Source organism: Bombina bombina, chromosome 6, assembly GCF_027579735.1.
Source record: "Bombina bombina isolate aBomBom1 chromosome 6, aBomBom1.pri, whole genome shotgun sequence".
Lineage (NCBI taxonomy): Eukaryota > Metazoa > Chordata > Amphibia > Anura > Bombinatoridae > Bombina > Bombina bombina.
This window is the reverse complement of record NC_069504.1, coordinates 728,117,404-728,129,932: the sequence shown is the minus strand read 5'-3', so window position 1 is coordinate 728,129,932 and position 12,529 is coordinate 728,117,404. Positions and strand designations below refer to the sequence as shown.

The 12,529-nt window shown below is 40.1% G+C and overlaps 1 protein-coding gene across 1 annotated transcript; it reads right to left on the bottom strand.

Annotated features, from left to right (window-relative positions):
• Positions 1 to 7,884: 7,884 nt before the first annotated feature.
• Positions 7,885 to 12,270, bottom strand: LOC128664591 (GATA zinc finger domain-containing protein 14-like). Its single transcript, XM_053719408.1, has one exon. The coding sequence runs from the start codon at positions 12,268 to 12,270 to the stop codon at positions 7,885 to 7,887; it is 4,386 nt and encodes a 1,461-aa protein (XP_053575383.1).
• Between the last annotated feature and the right edge of the window lie 259 nt (positions 12,271 to 12,529).

The following is a 12,529-nucleotide window of genomic DNA, read 5'->3' as shown; positions in this document are numbered from 1 at the left end:
GCAACAGTTTTAGATCTTGTACTACTAAAAACAAATATAATATTAAATATTTCATTAATTGTGCAACCACTCATGTTGTCTATCTGCTCACCTGTGATATATGCAACATACAATATACAGGGAAAACTAAAAGATCCCTAAAAGATAGGTTCCTCCAACACCTGAAATCAATAGAGGATGAAGATAGCGATACTCCGATATCCAGACACTTTAAATCACTTCATGGTTCTGATGTGTCATCACTGAAAATACAAGGTATAGATCACATCACTAAATGGAAAAGAGGGGGCAATATGGAGATGGTGCTCAACAAAAGAGAAATCTTTTGGATGTTCACATTAAAAACTAGTGAACCTGATGGTCTCAACATAAGGAGAGATCTGGATGTTTTCACTCAACTCTAGTCTATCCTTATATCAAGTATCCAAAATTATTTTTATATGTATAGTCATAATAAATCTCAAATTAGGCATTAATTTATCTAATATAATTAGGACTATTTGGGGATCAAGTTTATTTAAATGGTCAAGTTTGACATTATAATTTAAGCATTTGTAGTCATCTTGATTCGTTAAATATTAATATATATGCAATCCCCCCTCTTTCTTTTTAGATTAGACATTTGCTAGTTGTTCTTTATTTCTATAAGTAATAAAAAAAATAAAAAAAAATCTAAATCTTTGACGTGTTCAGAAATATGTAAATATTTAATGAAGTTGTAATATTGTGCATTTTTGTATATATCTAGATATTTTTCATAGCTTTTGATGTTTAGATAATATTTATATCTACATTATTGATACTGTGTATTTTGGTGTGTCTCTGGGCTTTTTCACTGTAACTCATATAGAGGTGCTTTCCCTACCAAGTCCGTTTGCAATCAGGTGTTCAATCAGTTTTATTTATATGGCTATAAGAAGGTGCTGAGCTGATCTCGAGGTAAGCAGTGAACAAGTGCGCATGGGCACGAAACGCGTCTGCGTGGAGATCAGCTCCAACACCTGATGTGTACTTTTGCTGGCTATTTTTGTTGGGATGTGATTTTCTAACATCTGTTTTACTCAATAAAATTTGGAACTGTTTTTTATCACTAGCCTGCCTGGAAATTCAATACTTTCATCACTTCAGAGGGTGTTATGCTGATCCTGTACTTGTACTTTGTGTTTGCATATATATATATATATATATATATATATATATATATATATATATATATATGTGTCTGTGTGTGTGTACTCATGTGTTTATATGTGTATATATGTCTGTAAATACATATATACACATAAACATACATAAATACACACACACATATAAACACACACACATATATATATATATATATATATATATATATATATATATATATACATACATATAATTTTTTACACAAGTATATGTATGTACCTCTATGTTAAAGCCCTTTGCCAGCCTTTTTTTGTTTTCTAACACCTGAGACCTCATATCTTTGAGCCCTTATAACTTTTTTCGTGCAATATTTTTTAGAGAGTAACTGTACTTTGTAATGTATTTTTGATGTGTTCTGTGACACTTTTTTGTTTTGCAAAACAATTAACCAAAGCTCTAAGGATGCCCTATCCTAGTGTGCATTAACTTCAGTTGCGCTCAAGCAATCACGTTTACTTTAAACTTGTAATATGAGCCCTACATCCGACGATAAACCACTTTTCGCTTGCGTGTAACTGTTAGCGCACCATTTGTAATCTGGCCACAGATTTATTAGTTGAACTTAAAAAATTACTTGTGGTAGTTTGTTACTGTGTGTTACAAGAACTAATACATTTAATTTATTTTTATAAGACCCCCTAAGTGAATATGTAGCTTTTTTGCAATTTTTGGCAGTTATTTGGAAGTGAGTGTTGCATTTTGAATAATATCATACAATATTATTCCTAAAGTCCTAAGCTGGAAATATGAAATGTAACTTTTATTGTAAAACACAAATTAAAAACATCCATTAAAACATGAGTAAATAGCTTTACACCTGATAGGTAAATCATCATATGTGATCCCAAGGGTATATAACAATAATCAACTCGTTAAACCAGTATATTGTCACATAAATGCTGAAAGAGTTTTGCTTCATTTATTACCCCACCTGGGGAACATATCCTATCAAGTTAACACTATGATTACGGTAAACCCACAAAGGGGGAACAATTGGCCTTAGCGCTAAGGATAAGTAAGAAGCAAAATAACCATCCAACTTCAAAAATACTCTATACTCATCTGTAAAACAATAGCTCCATAGTGGTATAGCTATAACCCCTGGATAGACATCACTCCTGACACGCATTTCATCATATGCAGCTTTGTCAACAGCGATACCTGCCCATGTCTTTTAGGCTTTTAAATACTATCTAGTCCTCCAATGAAATCAATGAAAAACACCACATGCTCAAAAGCACCAATAGTGACGCAACTATACAATAATACCACACCTTCAAATGTCTCTGATTCACAACTAATAGTCTTAGTAGTTAAACCAAATGCATCATTATGCCCCTATTCTGACGTTAAAGGGACAGTCTACACTAAAATTGTTATTGTTTAAAAAGATAGATAATTCCTTTACTACCCATTCTCCAGTTTTGCACAACCAACATTGGTATATTAATATACTTTATAACATTTAAACCTCAAAATGTCTGCCTGTTTCTAAGCCATTATAGATAGCCTCTTATCATACATACTTTTTTATTTTATTTTCACAACAGGAGACAGCTAGTTCATGTGAGCCATATAGATAACATTGTGTTAATGCCCGAGGAGTTATTTAAGATTTAGTACAACAAAGTACTAAATGCAAGTCAATAGAAAATAAATAAAAAAGTTGTGTGATCAGGGGGCTGTCACCTGATGCTTAGATAAAAGGTTATCACAGAAGTAAAAAGTGTATTAATAAAACTGTGTTGGTTATGCAAAACTGAGGAATGGGTAATTAGGGAATTATCTATCTTCTAAAACAATAAAAATTATATTGTAGACGGCCCCTTTAACGTTATTCTCAAAATGACACATCATTTTCTTATCGGCATGCCAATCAGAACGCACAATAATACGCCCATATATGAACAATAGCATAAACTGAATATTTAAAGGACAAATTCACATACTCCATGGATACTCACATGTGATTAAACTTAACTACAGCGATCCCAGACCATTTGCTGTAGGCCTCACTATACAGCTTATCATGAATAGTTACTTAAAGGGACATAATACTCATATGCTAAATCACTTGAAACCGATGCAGTTAGAGTTGCCACCTGTCCCTTAAAATACAGAACACTTATAAGTTACACATGCTGCAGGGTGTACAAGGAGGAATAGGAATAGTGCTGTCCAGAAACAGAATACATGTTGCTCCCTGCACACCCTGCAGCATGTATAACTCATAAGTGTCCAGGAAAACATGGCTGAGGTGGCAACCCTAGATGCAGTATAACTGTAAAAAGCTGACAGGAAAATATTACCTGAGCATCTCTATGTAAAAAAGGAAGATATTTTACCTCACAACTTCCTCAGCTCAGCAGAGTAAGTTCTGTGTAAAAGTTATAATTCAGCTGCTGCCCAGCTGCAGGTAAAAAAAAAAAAATACCGAAATGAACACCAGCCAATCAGCATCAACAGTGCTGAGGTCATGAACTCTTTTACTGTGATCTCATGAGATTTGACTTAACTCTCATGAGATTTCCTAGTAAACTTCTTTAAACTGAATAGGGAAATAAGATAAGTGTTCACGAAGCTCACTCCCTTAGCTGTCCCGGGACAGACATACTGATTTGCTGCTTAGAACAGAAGTCCTTTACAATGGGATGTGGCTACTGAGGAACTTTTGAGGTAAAATATCTTTCTTTTTTACATAGAGATGTTCAGGTGATATTTTCTAGTCAGTTTTTTACAGCTATGCTGCATCACTTTCAAGTGTTTCAACATTTGGGTATCATGGCCCTTTAAGTCAAATGTGAGAGAAATAAATCTATGCAAAGTAAGCATATACAAATAATCTACTTTGTAGCAATCTTCATCACTTTGCAAAGTACACATTGGGATTTCTAAGGGACAAATTCACATATTCCATGATTAATTACATGCGACTCATTTTAACTGCAGCGATCTCAAATCATTTGCTGCACGTCTCACTATATAGCATATCATGGATAATAACTAAAGTCAAAATGTGAGAAAAAGAAACATATTCAAAGTATACATATAACAAATCAACTGCTTTGTAGCAATCTTAATCACTTTACAAAGTAGACAGTCAGATATTAGTATTGATCGTATAAATAACTGTATTATGATCTATCTACCAAAACTGTATTATGTTCATATTGTTCATAAAAACAAACTATAGACAATTTGTTTATTTAAACCAATGGGAGTCAAAGAATTTAACCAAAAAATCCAGCGAATCTCCATCTGTAAAAGTATTTTCTCAATGTTTCCACCTTTTTTAAATCTAATCAGTTTTTCAATACCCAGCATTTGAGTTCAGGTCTAGACTGATGTATTTGTAACAAATGTCTCGCTACACTTGTAAGTTTTTTTTTTTACCTTGTTCTCTATCATTACGGGCATTCCTAATATTGGATAGATGTTCTCCAAATCCAATTCTCAATTCTCTTGTTGACATGCCTACATAGAACATTTTATATCCACTGATTGGCTAAATTGCATGTCTTTCAAAACAACTGAAATAAGGGGCAGTCTGCAGAGACTTAGATACAAGGTAATCACAGAAGCAAAAAATATATGAATATAACCATGTTGGTTATGCCAAACTGGGGAATGGGTAATAAAGGGATTATCTATATTTTTAAACAATAACAATTCTAATGTAAACTGTCCCTTTAAATGAGAAGGAATTTTAGAAATAGATGGGGAATTTTTTAATTATTCGTTCACACATTCTGATGGTTTCAGCGGCTAAAGACTAAAGAGGATGTTGTGTTTAGGGTTTTCCTATGTAGGGGTCAGGCGACCAACAGAAGCTCCCTAATTGTTCACAATTAGATAGTGTTCCAGCAAGACCAATTCTTTATTTTGCTAATTTTTGAGATTGGGAACCCCCAGTACATTTCCTATGTGAAGAACATTGGAATGTGAAATATTCCTATTTTCATGTCGGTTTAGCACACATGAGAACATGCAATTGGTTTTGCATGCAAGTTGTTTTTTTTCCACTATTTTTGCTCCATTGACTCCTATACGCACGTGATATTATGAGTTCGGCTTTTTGAGCTTGCTATGGGACAGATTACAAATTCAGCGGTATTAAAGGGACATTATACTTATATGCTAAATCACAAGAAAGTGATGCAGCATAATGGTAAAAAGCTGACAGGAAAATATCACCTGAGCATTTCTATGTGAAAAAGGAAGACATTTTACCTCACAGTTTCCTCAGCTCACCAGAGTAAGTGTTCTGTAAAAAGTTATATTTCAGTTACTGCCCAGCTGCAGGTAAAAAAGGAAGGAAGGAAGAAATGATCAGCAGCCAATCAGTGAGTTCAAGTTTTACTGTGATCTCAAAGTAAACTTCCTTAAACTGAATAAGGCAAATACATGAGTCTGCATGAGACACACTCCCTTGCACGTCCCAGAACAGGCATACTGATTGGCGGCTTAAAATCCTTTACAATGGGGTGTGAATTTTGAGGTAAAATATCTTTCTTTTTTTTACATAGAAATATTCAGGTGATATTTTCTAGTCAACTTTTTACAGCTATGCTGCATTACTTTCAAGTGTTTCAACATTTGGGTATCATGTCCCTTTAACTGGACTAGAAGTAAACTTTTTGCATGCTTTGGTTTGCGCTTGTATTATGAGTTGAAAGTAAACTATTTTCATTTGCGTTAATCCATGGAGCGCAAAAAGCCAAACTTAGAATATAGCGCCCGATAACCAATTCCCCCATAGAAGTCAATATAGCAAAATAATTGGAAAAAAAACATAACACCCAACTCGTGCACAAATCCGATCACATATTCTCATGTGCGCTAACCCGACATGTAAATATGAATATTTCACATTACAATGGACTTTCTTTTTCAAATAAAGATAGCAAGAGAACAAAGAAAAATTGATAATAGGAGTAAATTAGAAAGTTGCTTAAAACTGCATGCTCTATCTGAATCATGAAAGAAAAAATTTGGGTTCAGTGTCCCTTTAATCAGCCTTGCTTATTGTGATAGTGGTCCTGTATGAAGGAGCCATCGTAGCTGTGGCCACCTCACCCCCTGGTTTGTAACATTTTTATTACATATATACACACATATATTTTGTTATATTTATATTCAAACTTAGTGATAAGTTTAGGGTGAAGACTGGCAAATATGAATTCCTATAGGTAAACAGCCATCATTTTGCAAGAATGCCTTCTCTATAGCAAGAATAGGATGAAGGTAAATGGGGTAGAAGTGGCTTTAATTTATTAGGAATAAGTAGTAAAAATAAATCATGTTCCCATGATATTCTGTGTTGAAGAGATACCTAGGTAGGCATCTGGGGCTCTACGTGGCAGGAAATAGTGCTGCCATCTAGTGCTCTTGCAATTGGATTACATTCTTGCAAAACTGCTGGCATATAGTGCTCCAGAAATGGGCCAGCTCCTAAGCATACATCCCGGCTTTTCAACAAAAGATACTAAGAGAATGAAGAAAATTGAAAATAGAAGTAAATTAGAAAGTTGTTTAAAATCGCATGCTCTATCTAAATCATGAAAGAAAAACTTTGGGTTTCATGTCCCTTTAGTGGGAAATTGTGATATATCTGTTATTGGCACAAACAAGCAGCAGTTTAATCCAAGCATTGCCTGCAAGCCAGCAAGCAGTAGAATGAAGAACCTGTCCGCCAATAAACATTAAGAGGAAGTGCACAACTGATGGTGCTGTTAAAGTTTCATTATAACAAGCTTTTTCATCACACGTTTGTGCAACACAAAAATAATTTAACATCTTTAAAGGCTTCTCTTTTATATGAATGATAGACATGTTTTGAGCACATTGTCCCTTTAAGATGTAGAATCTTCCCTGCACTTAGCCACCAGCTAATGTAATTTGACATGAAACCCAATATTCAGATAGCGCATGCCATTTTAAACATCTTTCCAATTTACTTCTATTATCTAATTTGCTTAGTTCTTTTGGTATCCTTTGTTGAAAATCATACCTAGGTAGGCTCAGGAGGTGGGAGCTAGCTGTTGATTGGTGGATGCTCATATATGACTCTTGTAATTGGCTCACCAATATGTTCAGCTAGCTCCCAGTAGTGCATAGCTGTTTCTTCAACAAAGGATATCAAGAGAATGAAGCAAAATTGATAACAGAAGTTCATTGGAAAGTATAAAAATGTATGCGCTGTCTGACTCATGAAAGAAAAATGTTGGGTTTCCTGTCCTTTCTTAAATAATCTCCTTAGCATGCTTTGTGGTCTTAGTGACAAGTGCATCATTGTGACATTATTTACTGTCACTGATTCTTCAGCTATCTGTAATACATTTTAAAATGCCCTCTCCTAGATGCAACAAAGAGAAAAAAATATTCGTGCTGCTTTAAAGGGACATGAAACTCAAAATATCAACTTTCATGGCTCAGACAGAGAATGCAATGTTAAGGGACTTTTCCGTTTACTTCTAATATGAAATTTACTTTTCTCTCTCGGTATACTTTAGGCACAGGAGTAGTGATGCAGTACTGGGAGCTAGCAGGTGATTGTATGCCACGCACTCCAGAGGTGCTTAACTATATCCCATTAGAGCATTTTCCACTAGCATTTTTATATCCCTTTAAGTATGTCAGCATATATAAAATAATTGTGGCTTTTATAATGATGCTTCTCGCATTTAAATTCATTTTTTTCTAGTCATTCACAAAAATGACAACAAACCTCCCATACGTCTTGCATAATGTGGGGTTGTTACGTGTGGTGTTGTTACGTGTGGGGTTGTTACGTGTGGGGTTGTTACGTGTGGGGTTGTTATGTGTGGGGTTGTTACATGTGGGGTTGTTACGTGTGGGGTTGTTATGTGTGGGGTTGTTATGTGTGGGGTTCTTACGGGTGGGGTTGTTATGTGTGGGGTTGTTACGTGTGGGGTTGTCACATGTGGAGTTGTCACATGTGGGGTTGTTATGTGTGGGGTTGTTACATGTGGGGTTGTCACATGTGGGGTTGTTATGTGTGGGGTTGTTACGTGTGGGGTTGTTATGTGTGGGGTTCTTACGGGTGGGGTTGTTATGTGTGGGGTTGTTACGTGTGGGGTTGTTACGTGTGGGGTTGTCACATGTGGGGTTGTTACGCATGGGGTTGTTACGTGTGGGGTTGTTACGTGTGGGGTTGTTATGTGTGGGGTTGTTACGTGTGGGGTTGTTACATGTGGGGTTGTCACATGTGGGGTTGTCACATGTGGGGTTGTTATGTGTGGGGTTGTTACGTGTGGGGTTGTTATGTGTGGGGTTCTTACGGGTGGGGTTGTTATGTGTGAGGTTGTTACGTGTGGGGTTGTTACGTTTGGGGTTGTCACATGTGGGGTTGTTATGTGTGGGGTTGTTACGTGTGGGGTTGTTATGTGTGGGGTTCTTACGGGTGGGGTTGTTATGTGTGGGGTTGTTACGTGTGGGGTTGTTACGTGTGGGGTTGTCACATGTGGGGTTGTTACGCATGGGGTTGTTACGTGTGGGGTTGTTACGTGTGGGGTTGTTATGTGTGGGGTTGTTATGTGTGGGGTTGTTACGTGTGGGGTTGTTACGTGTGGGGTTGTCACATGTGGGGTTGTTATGTGTGGGGTTGTTACGTGTGGGGTTGTTATGTGTGGGGTTCTTACGGGTTGGGTTGTTATGTGTGGGGTTGTTACATGTGGGGTTGTTATGTGTGGGGTTGTCACATGTGGGGTTGTTACGCATGGGGTTGTTACGTGTGGGGTTGTTACGTGTGGGGTTGTTACATGTGGGGTTCTTACGTGTGGGGTTGTTACGTGTGGGGTTGTTACGTGTGGGGTTGTTACGTGTGGGGTTGTTACATGAAGTGTTGTTACGTGTGGGGTTGTTACGCATGGGGTTGTTACGTGTGGGGTTGTTACGTGTGGGGTTGTTATGTGTGGGGTTGTTATGTTTGGGGTTGTTACGTGTGGGGTTGTTATGTGTGGGGTTGTTATGTGTGGGGTTCTTACGGGTGGGGTTGTTACGTGTGGGGTTGTTATGTGTGGGGTTGTTATGTTTGGGGTTGTTACGTGTGGGGTTGTTATGTGTGGGGTTGTTATGTGTGGGGTTCTTACGGGTGGGGTTGTTATGTGTGGGGTTGTTACGTGTGGGGTTGTCACATGTGGGGTTGTTACGCGTGGGGTTGTTACGTGTGGGGTTGTTATGTGTGGGGTTGTTACGTGTGGGGTTGTTATGTGTGGGGTTGTTACGTTTGGGGTTGTTACGTGTGGTGTTGTTACGTGTGGGGTTGTTACTTGTAGGGTTGTTATGTGTGGAGTTGTTACGTGTGGGGTTGTTACGTGTGGGGTTGTTACGTGTGGGGTTGTTATGTGTGGGGTTGTTATGTGTGGGGTTCTTACGGGTGGGGTTGTTATGTGTGGGGTTGCTATGTGTGGGGTTGTTATGTGTGGGGTTGTTACGTGTGGGGTTGTTATGTGTGGGGTTCTTACGGGTGGGGTTGTTATGTGTGGGGTTGTTACGTGTGGGGTTGTCACGTGTGGGGTTGTCACATGTGGGGTTGTTACGCATGGGGTTGTTACGTGTGGGGTTGTGACGTGTGGTGTTGTTACATGTGGTGTTGTTACGTGTGGTGTTGTTACGTGTGGTGTTGTTACGTGTGGGGTTGTTACGTGTAGGGTTGTTATGTGTGGGGTTGTTACGTGTGGGGTTGTTACGTGTGGGGTTGTTACGTGTGGGGTTGTTACGTGTGGGGTTGTTATGTGTGGGGTTGTCACATGTGGGGTTGTCACATGTGGGGTTGTTATGTGTGGGGTTGTTACATGTGGGGTTGTCACATGTGGGGTTGTCACATGTGGGGTTGTTATGTGTGGGGTTGTTACATGTGGGGTTGTCACATGTGGGGTTGTCACATGTGGGGTTGTTATGTGTGGGGTTGTCACATGTGGGGTTGTCACATGTGGGGTTGTTATGTGTGGGGTTCTTACGGGTGGGGTTGTTATGTGTGGGGTTGTTATGTGTGGGGTTGTTACATGTGGGGTTGTCACATGTGGGGTTGTCACATGTGGGGTTGTTATGTGTGGGGTTGTTACATGTGGGGTTGTCACATGTGGGGTTGTTATGTGTGGGGTTGTCACATGTGGGGTTGTCACATGTGGGGTTGTTATGTGTGGGGTTCTTACGGGTGGGGTTGTTATGTGTGGGGTTGTTACGTGTGGGGTTGTTACGTGTGGGGTTGTCACATGTGGGGTTGTTACGCATGGGGTTGTTACGTGTGGGGTTGTTACGTGTGGGGTTGTTATGTGTGGGGTTGTTACGTGTGGGGTTGTTATGTGTGGGGTTGTTACGCATGGGGTTGTTATGTGTGGGGTTGTTACGCATGGGGTTGTTACGCATGGGGTTGTTATGTGTGGGGTTGTTATGTGTAGGGTTGTTATGTGTGGGGTTGTTACGCATGTGGTTGTTATGTGTGGGGTTGTTATTTGTGGGGTTGTTATGTGTGGGGTTCTTACGGGTGGGGTTGTTATGTGTGGGGTTGTTACGTGTGGGGTTGTTACGTGTGGGGTTGTTACATGTGGGGTTGTTACGCATGGGGTTGTTACGTGTGGGGTTGTTACGTGTGGGGTTGTTATGTGTGGGGTTGTTACGTGTGGGGTTGTTATGTGTGGGGTTGTTACGCATGGGGTTGTTATGTGTTGGGTTGTTACGCATGGGGTTGTTACGCATGGGGTTGTTATGTGTGGGGTTGTTATGTGTAGGGTTGTTATTTGTGGGGTTGTTACGCATGTGGTTGTTATGTGTGGGGTTGTTATTTGTGGGGTTGTTATGTGTGGGGTTGTTACATGTGGGGTTCTTACGGGTGGGGTTGTTACGTGTGGGGTTGTTATGTGTGGGGTTGTTACGTGTGGGGTTGTTATGTGTGGGGTTGTTACATGTGGGGTTCTTACGGGTGGGGTTGTTACGTGTGGGGTTGTTATGTGTGGGGTTGCTACGCATGGGGTTGTTACGCATGGGGTTGTTATGTGTGGGGTTGTTATGTGTAGGGTTGTTATGTGTGGGGTTGTTACGCATGTGGTTGTTATGTGTGGGGTTGTTATTTGTGGGGTTGTTATGTGTGGGGTTGTTACATGTGGGGTTCTTACGGGTGGGGTTGTTACGTGTGGGGTTGTTATGTGTGGGGTTGTTACGTGTGGGGTTGTTATGTGTGGGGTTGTTACATGTGGGGTTCTTACGGGTGGGGTTGTTACGTGTGGGGTTGTTATGTGTGGGGTTGCTACGCATGGGGTTGTTATGTGTGGGGTTTTTACATGTGGGGTTGTCACATGTGGGGTTGTCACATGTGGGGTTGTTATGTGTGGGGTTGTTACATGTGGGGTTGTCACATGTGGGGTTGTTATGTGTGGGGTTGTTACATGTGGGGTTCTTACGGGTGGGGTTGTTATGTGTGGGGTTGTTACGTGTGGGGTTGACACATGTGGGGTTGTCACATGTGGGGTTGTTATGTGTGGGGTTGTTACGTGTGGGGTTGTTATGTGTGGGGTTGTTACGTGTGGGGTTCTTACGGGTGGGGTTGTTACGTGTGGGGTTGTTATGTGTGGGGTTGCTACGCATGGGGTTGTTACGCATGGGGTTGTTATGTGTGGAGTTGTTATGTGTAGGGTTGTTATGTGTGGGGTTGTTACGCATGTGGTTGTTATGTGTGGGGTTGTTATTTGTGGGGTTGTTATGTGTGGGGTTGTTACATGTGGGGTTCTTACGGGTGGGGTTGTTACGTGTGGGGTTGTTATGTGTGGGGTTGTTACGTGTGGGGTTGTTATGTGTGGGGTTGTTACATGTGGGGTTCTTACGGGTGGGGTTGTTACGTGTGGGGTTGTTATGTGTGGGGTTGCTACGCATGGGGTTGTTATGTGTGGGGTTTTTACATGTGGGGTTGTCACATGTGGGGTTGTCACATGTGGGGTTGTTATGTGTGGGGTTGTTACATGTGGGGTTGTCACATGTGGGGTTGTTATGTGTGGGGTTGTTACATGTGGGGTTCTTACGGGTGGGGTTGTTACGTGTGGGGTTGTTATGTGTGGGGTTGCTACGCATGGGGTTGTTATGTGTGGGGTTTTTACATGTGGGGTTGTCACATGTGGGGTTGTCACATGTGGGGTTGTTATGTGTGGGGTTGTTACATGTGGGGTTGTCACATGTGGGGTTGTTATGTGTGGGGTTGTTACATGTGGGGTTGTTATGTGTGGGGTTGTTACGTGTGAGGTTGTTACATGTGGGGTTGTTACATATGAGGTTGCTGACTTCCCACCCACTGCTTTTCAGTCAGGGAAATTGTCCCGGTTGACTGGAACTG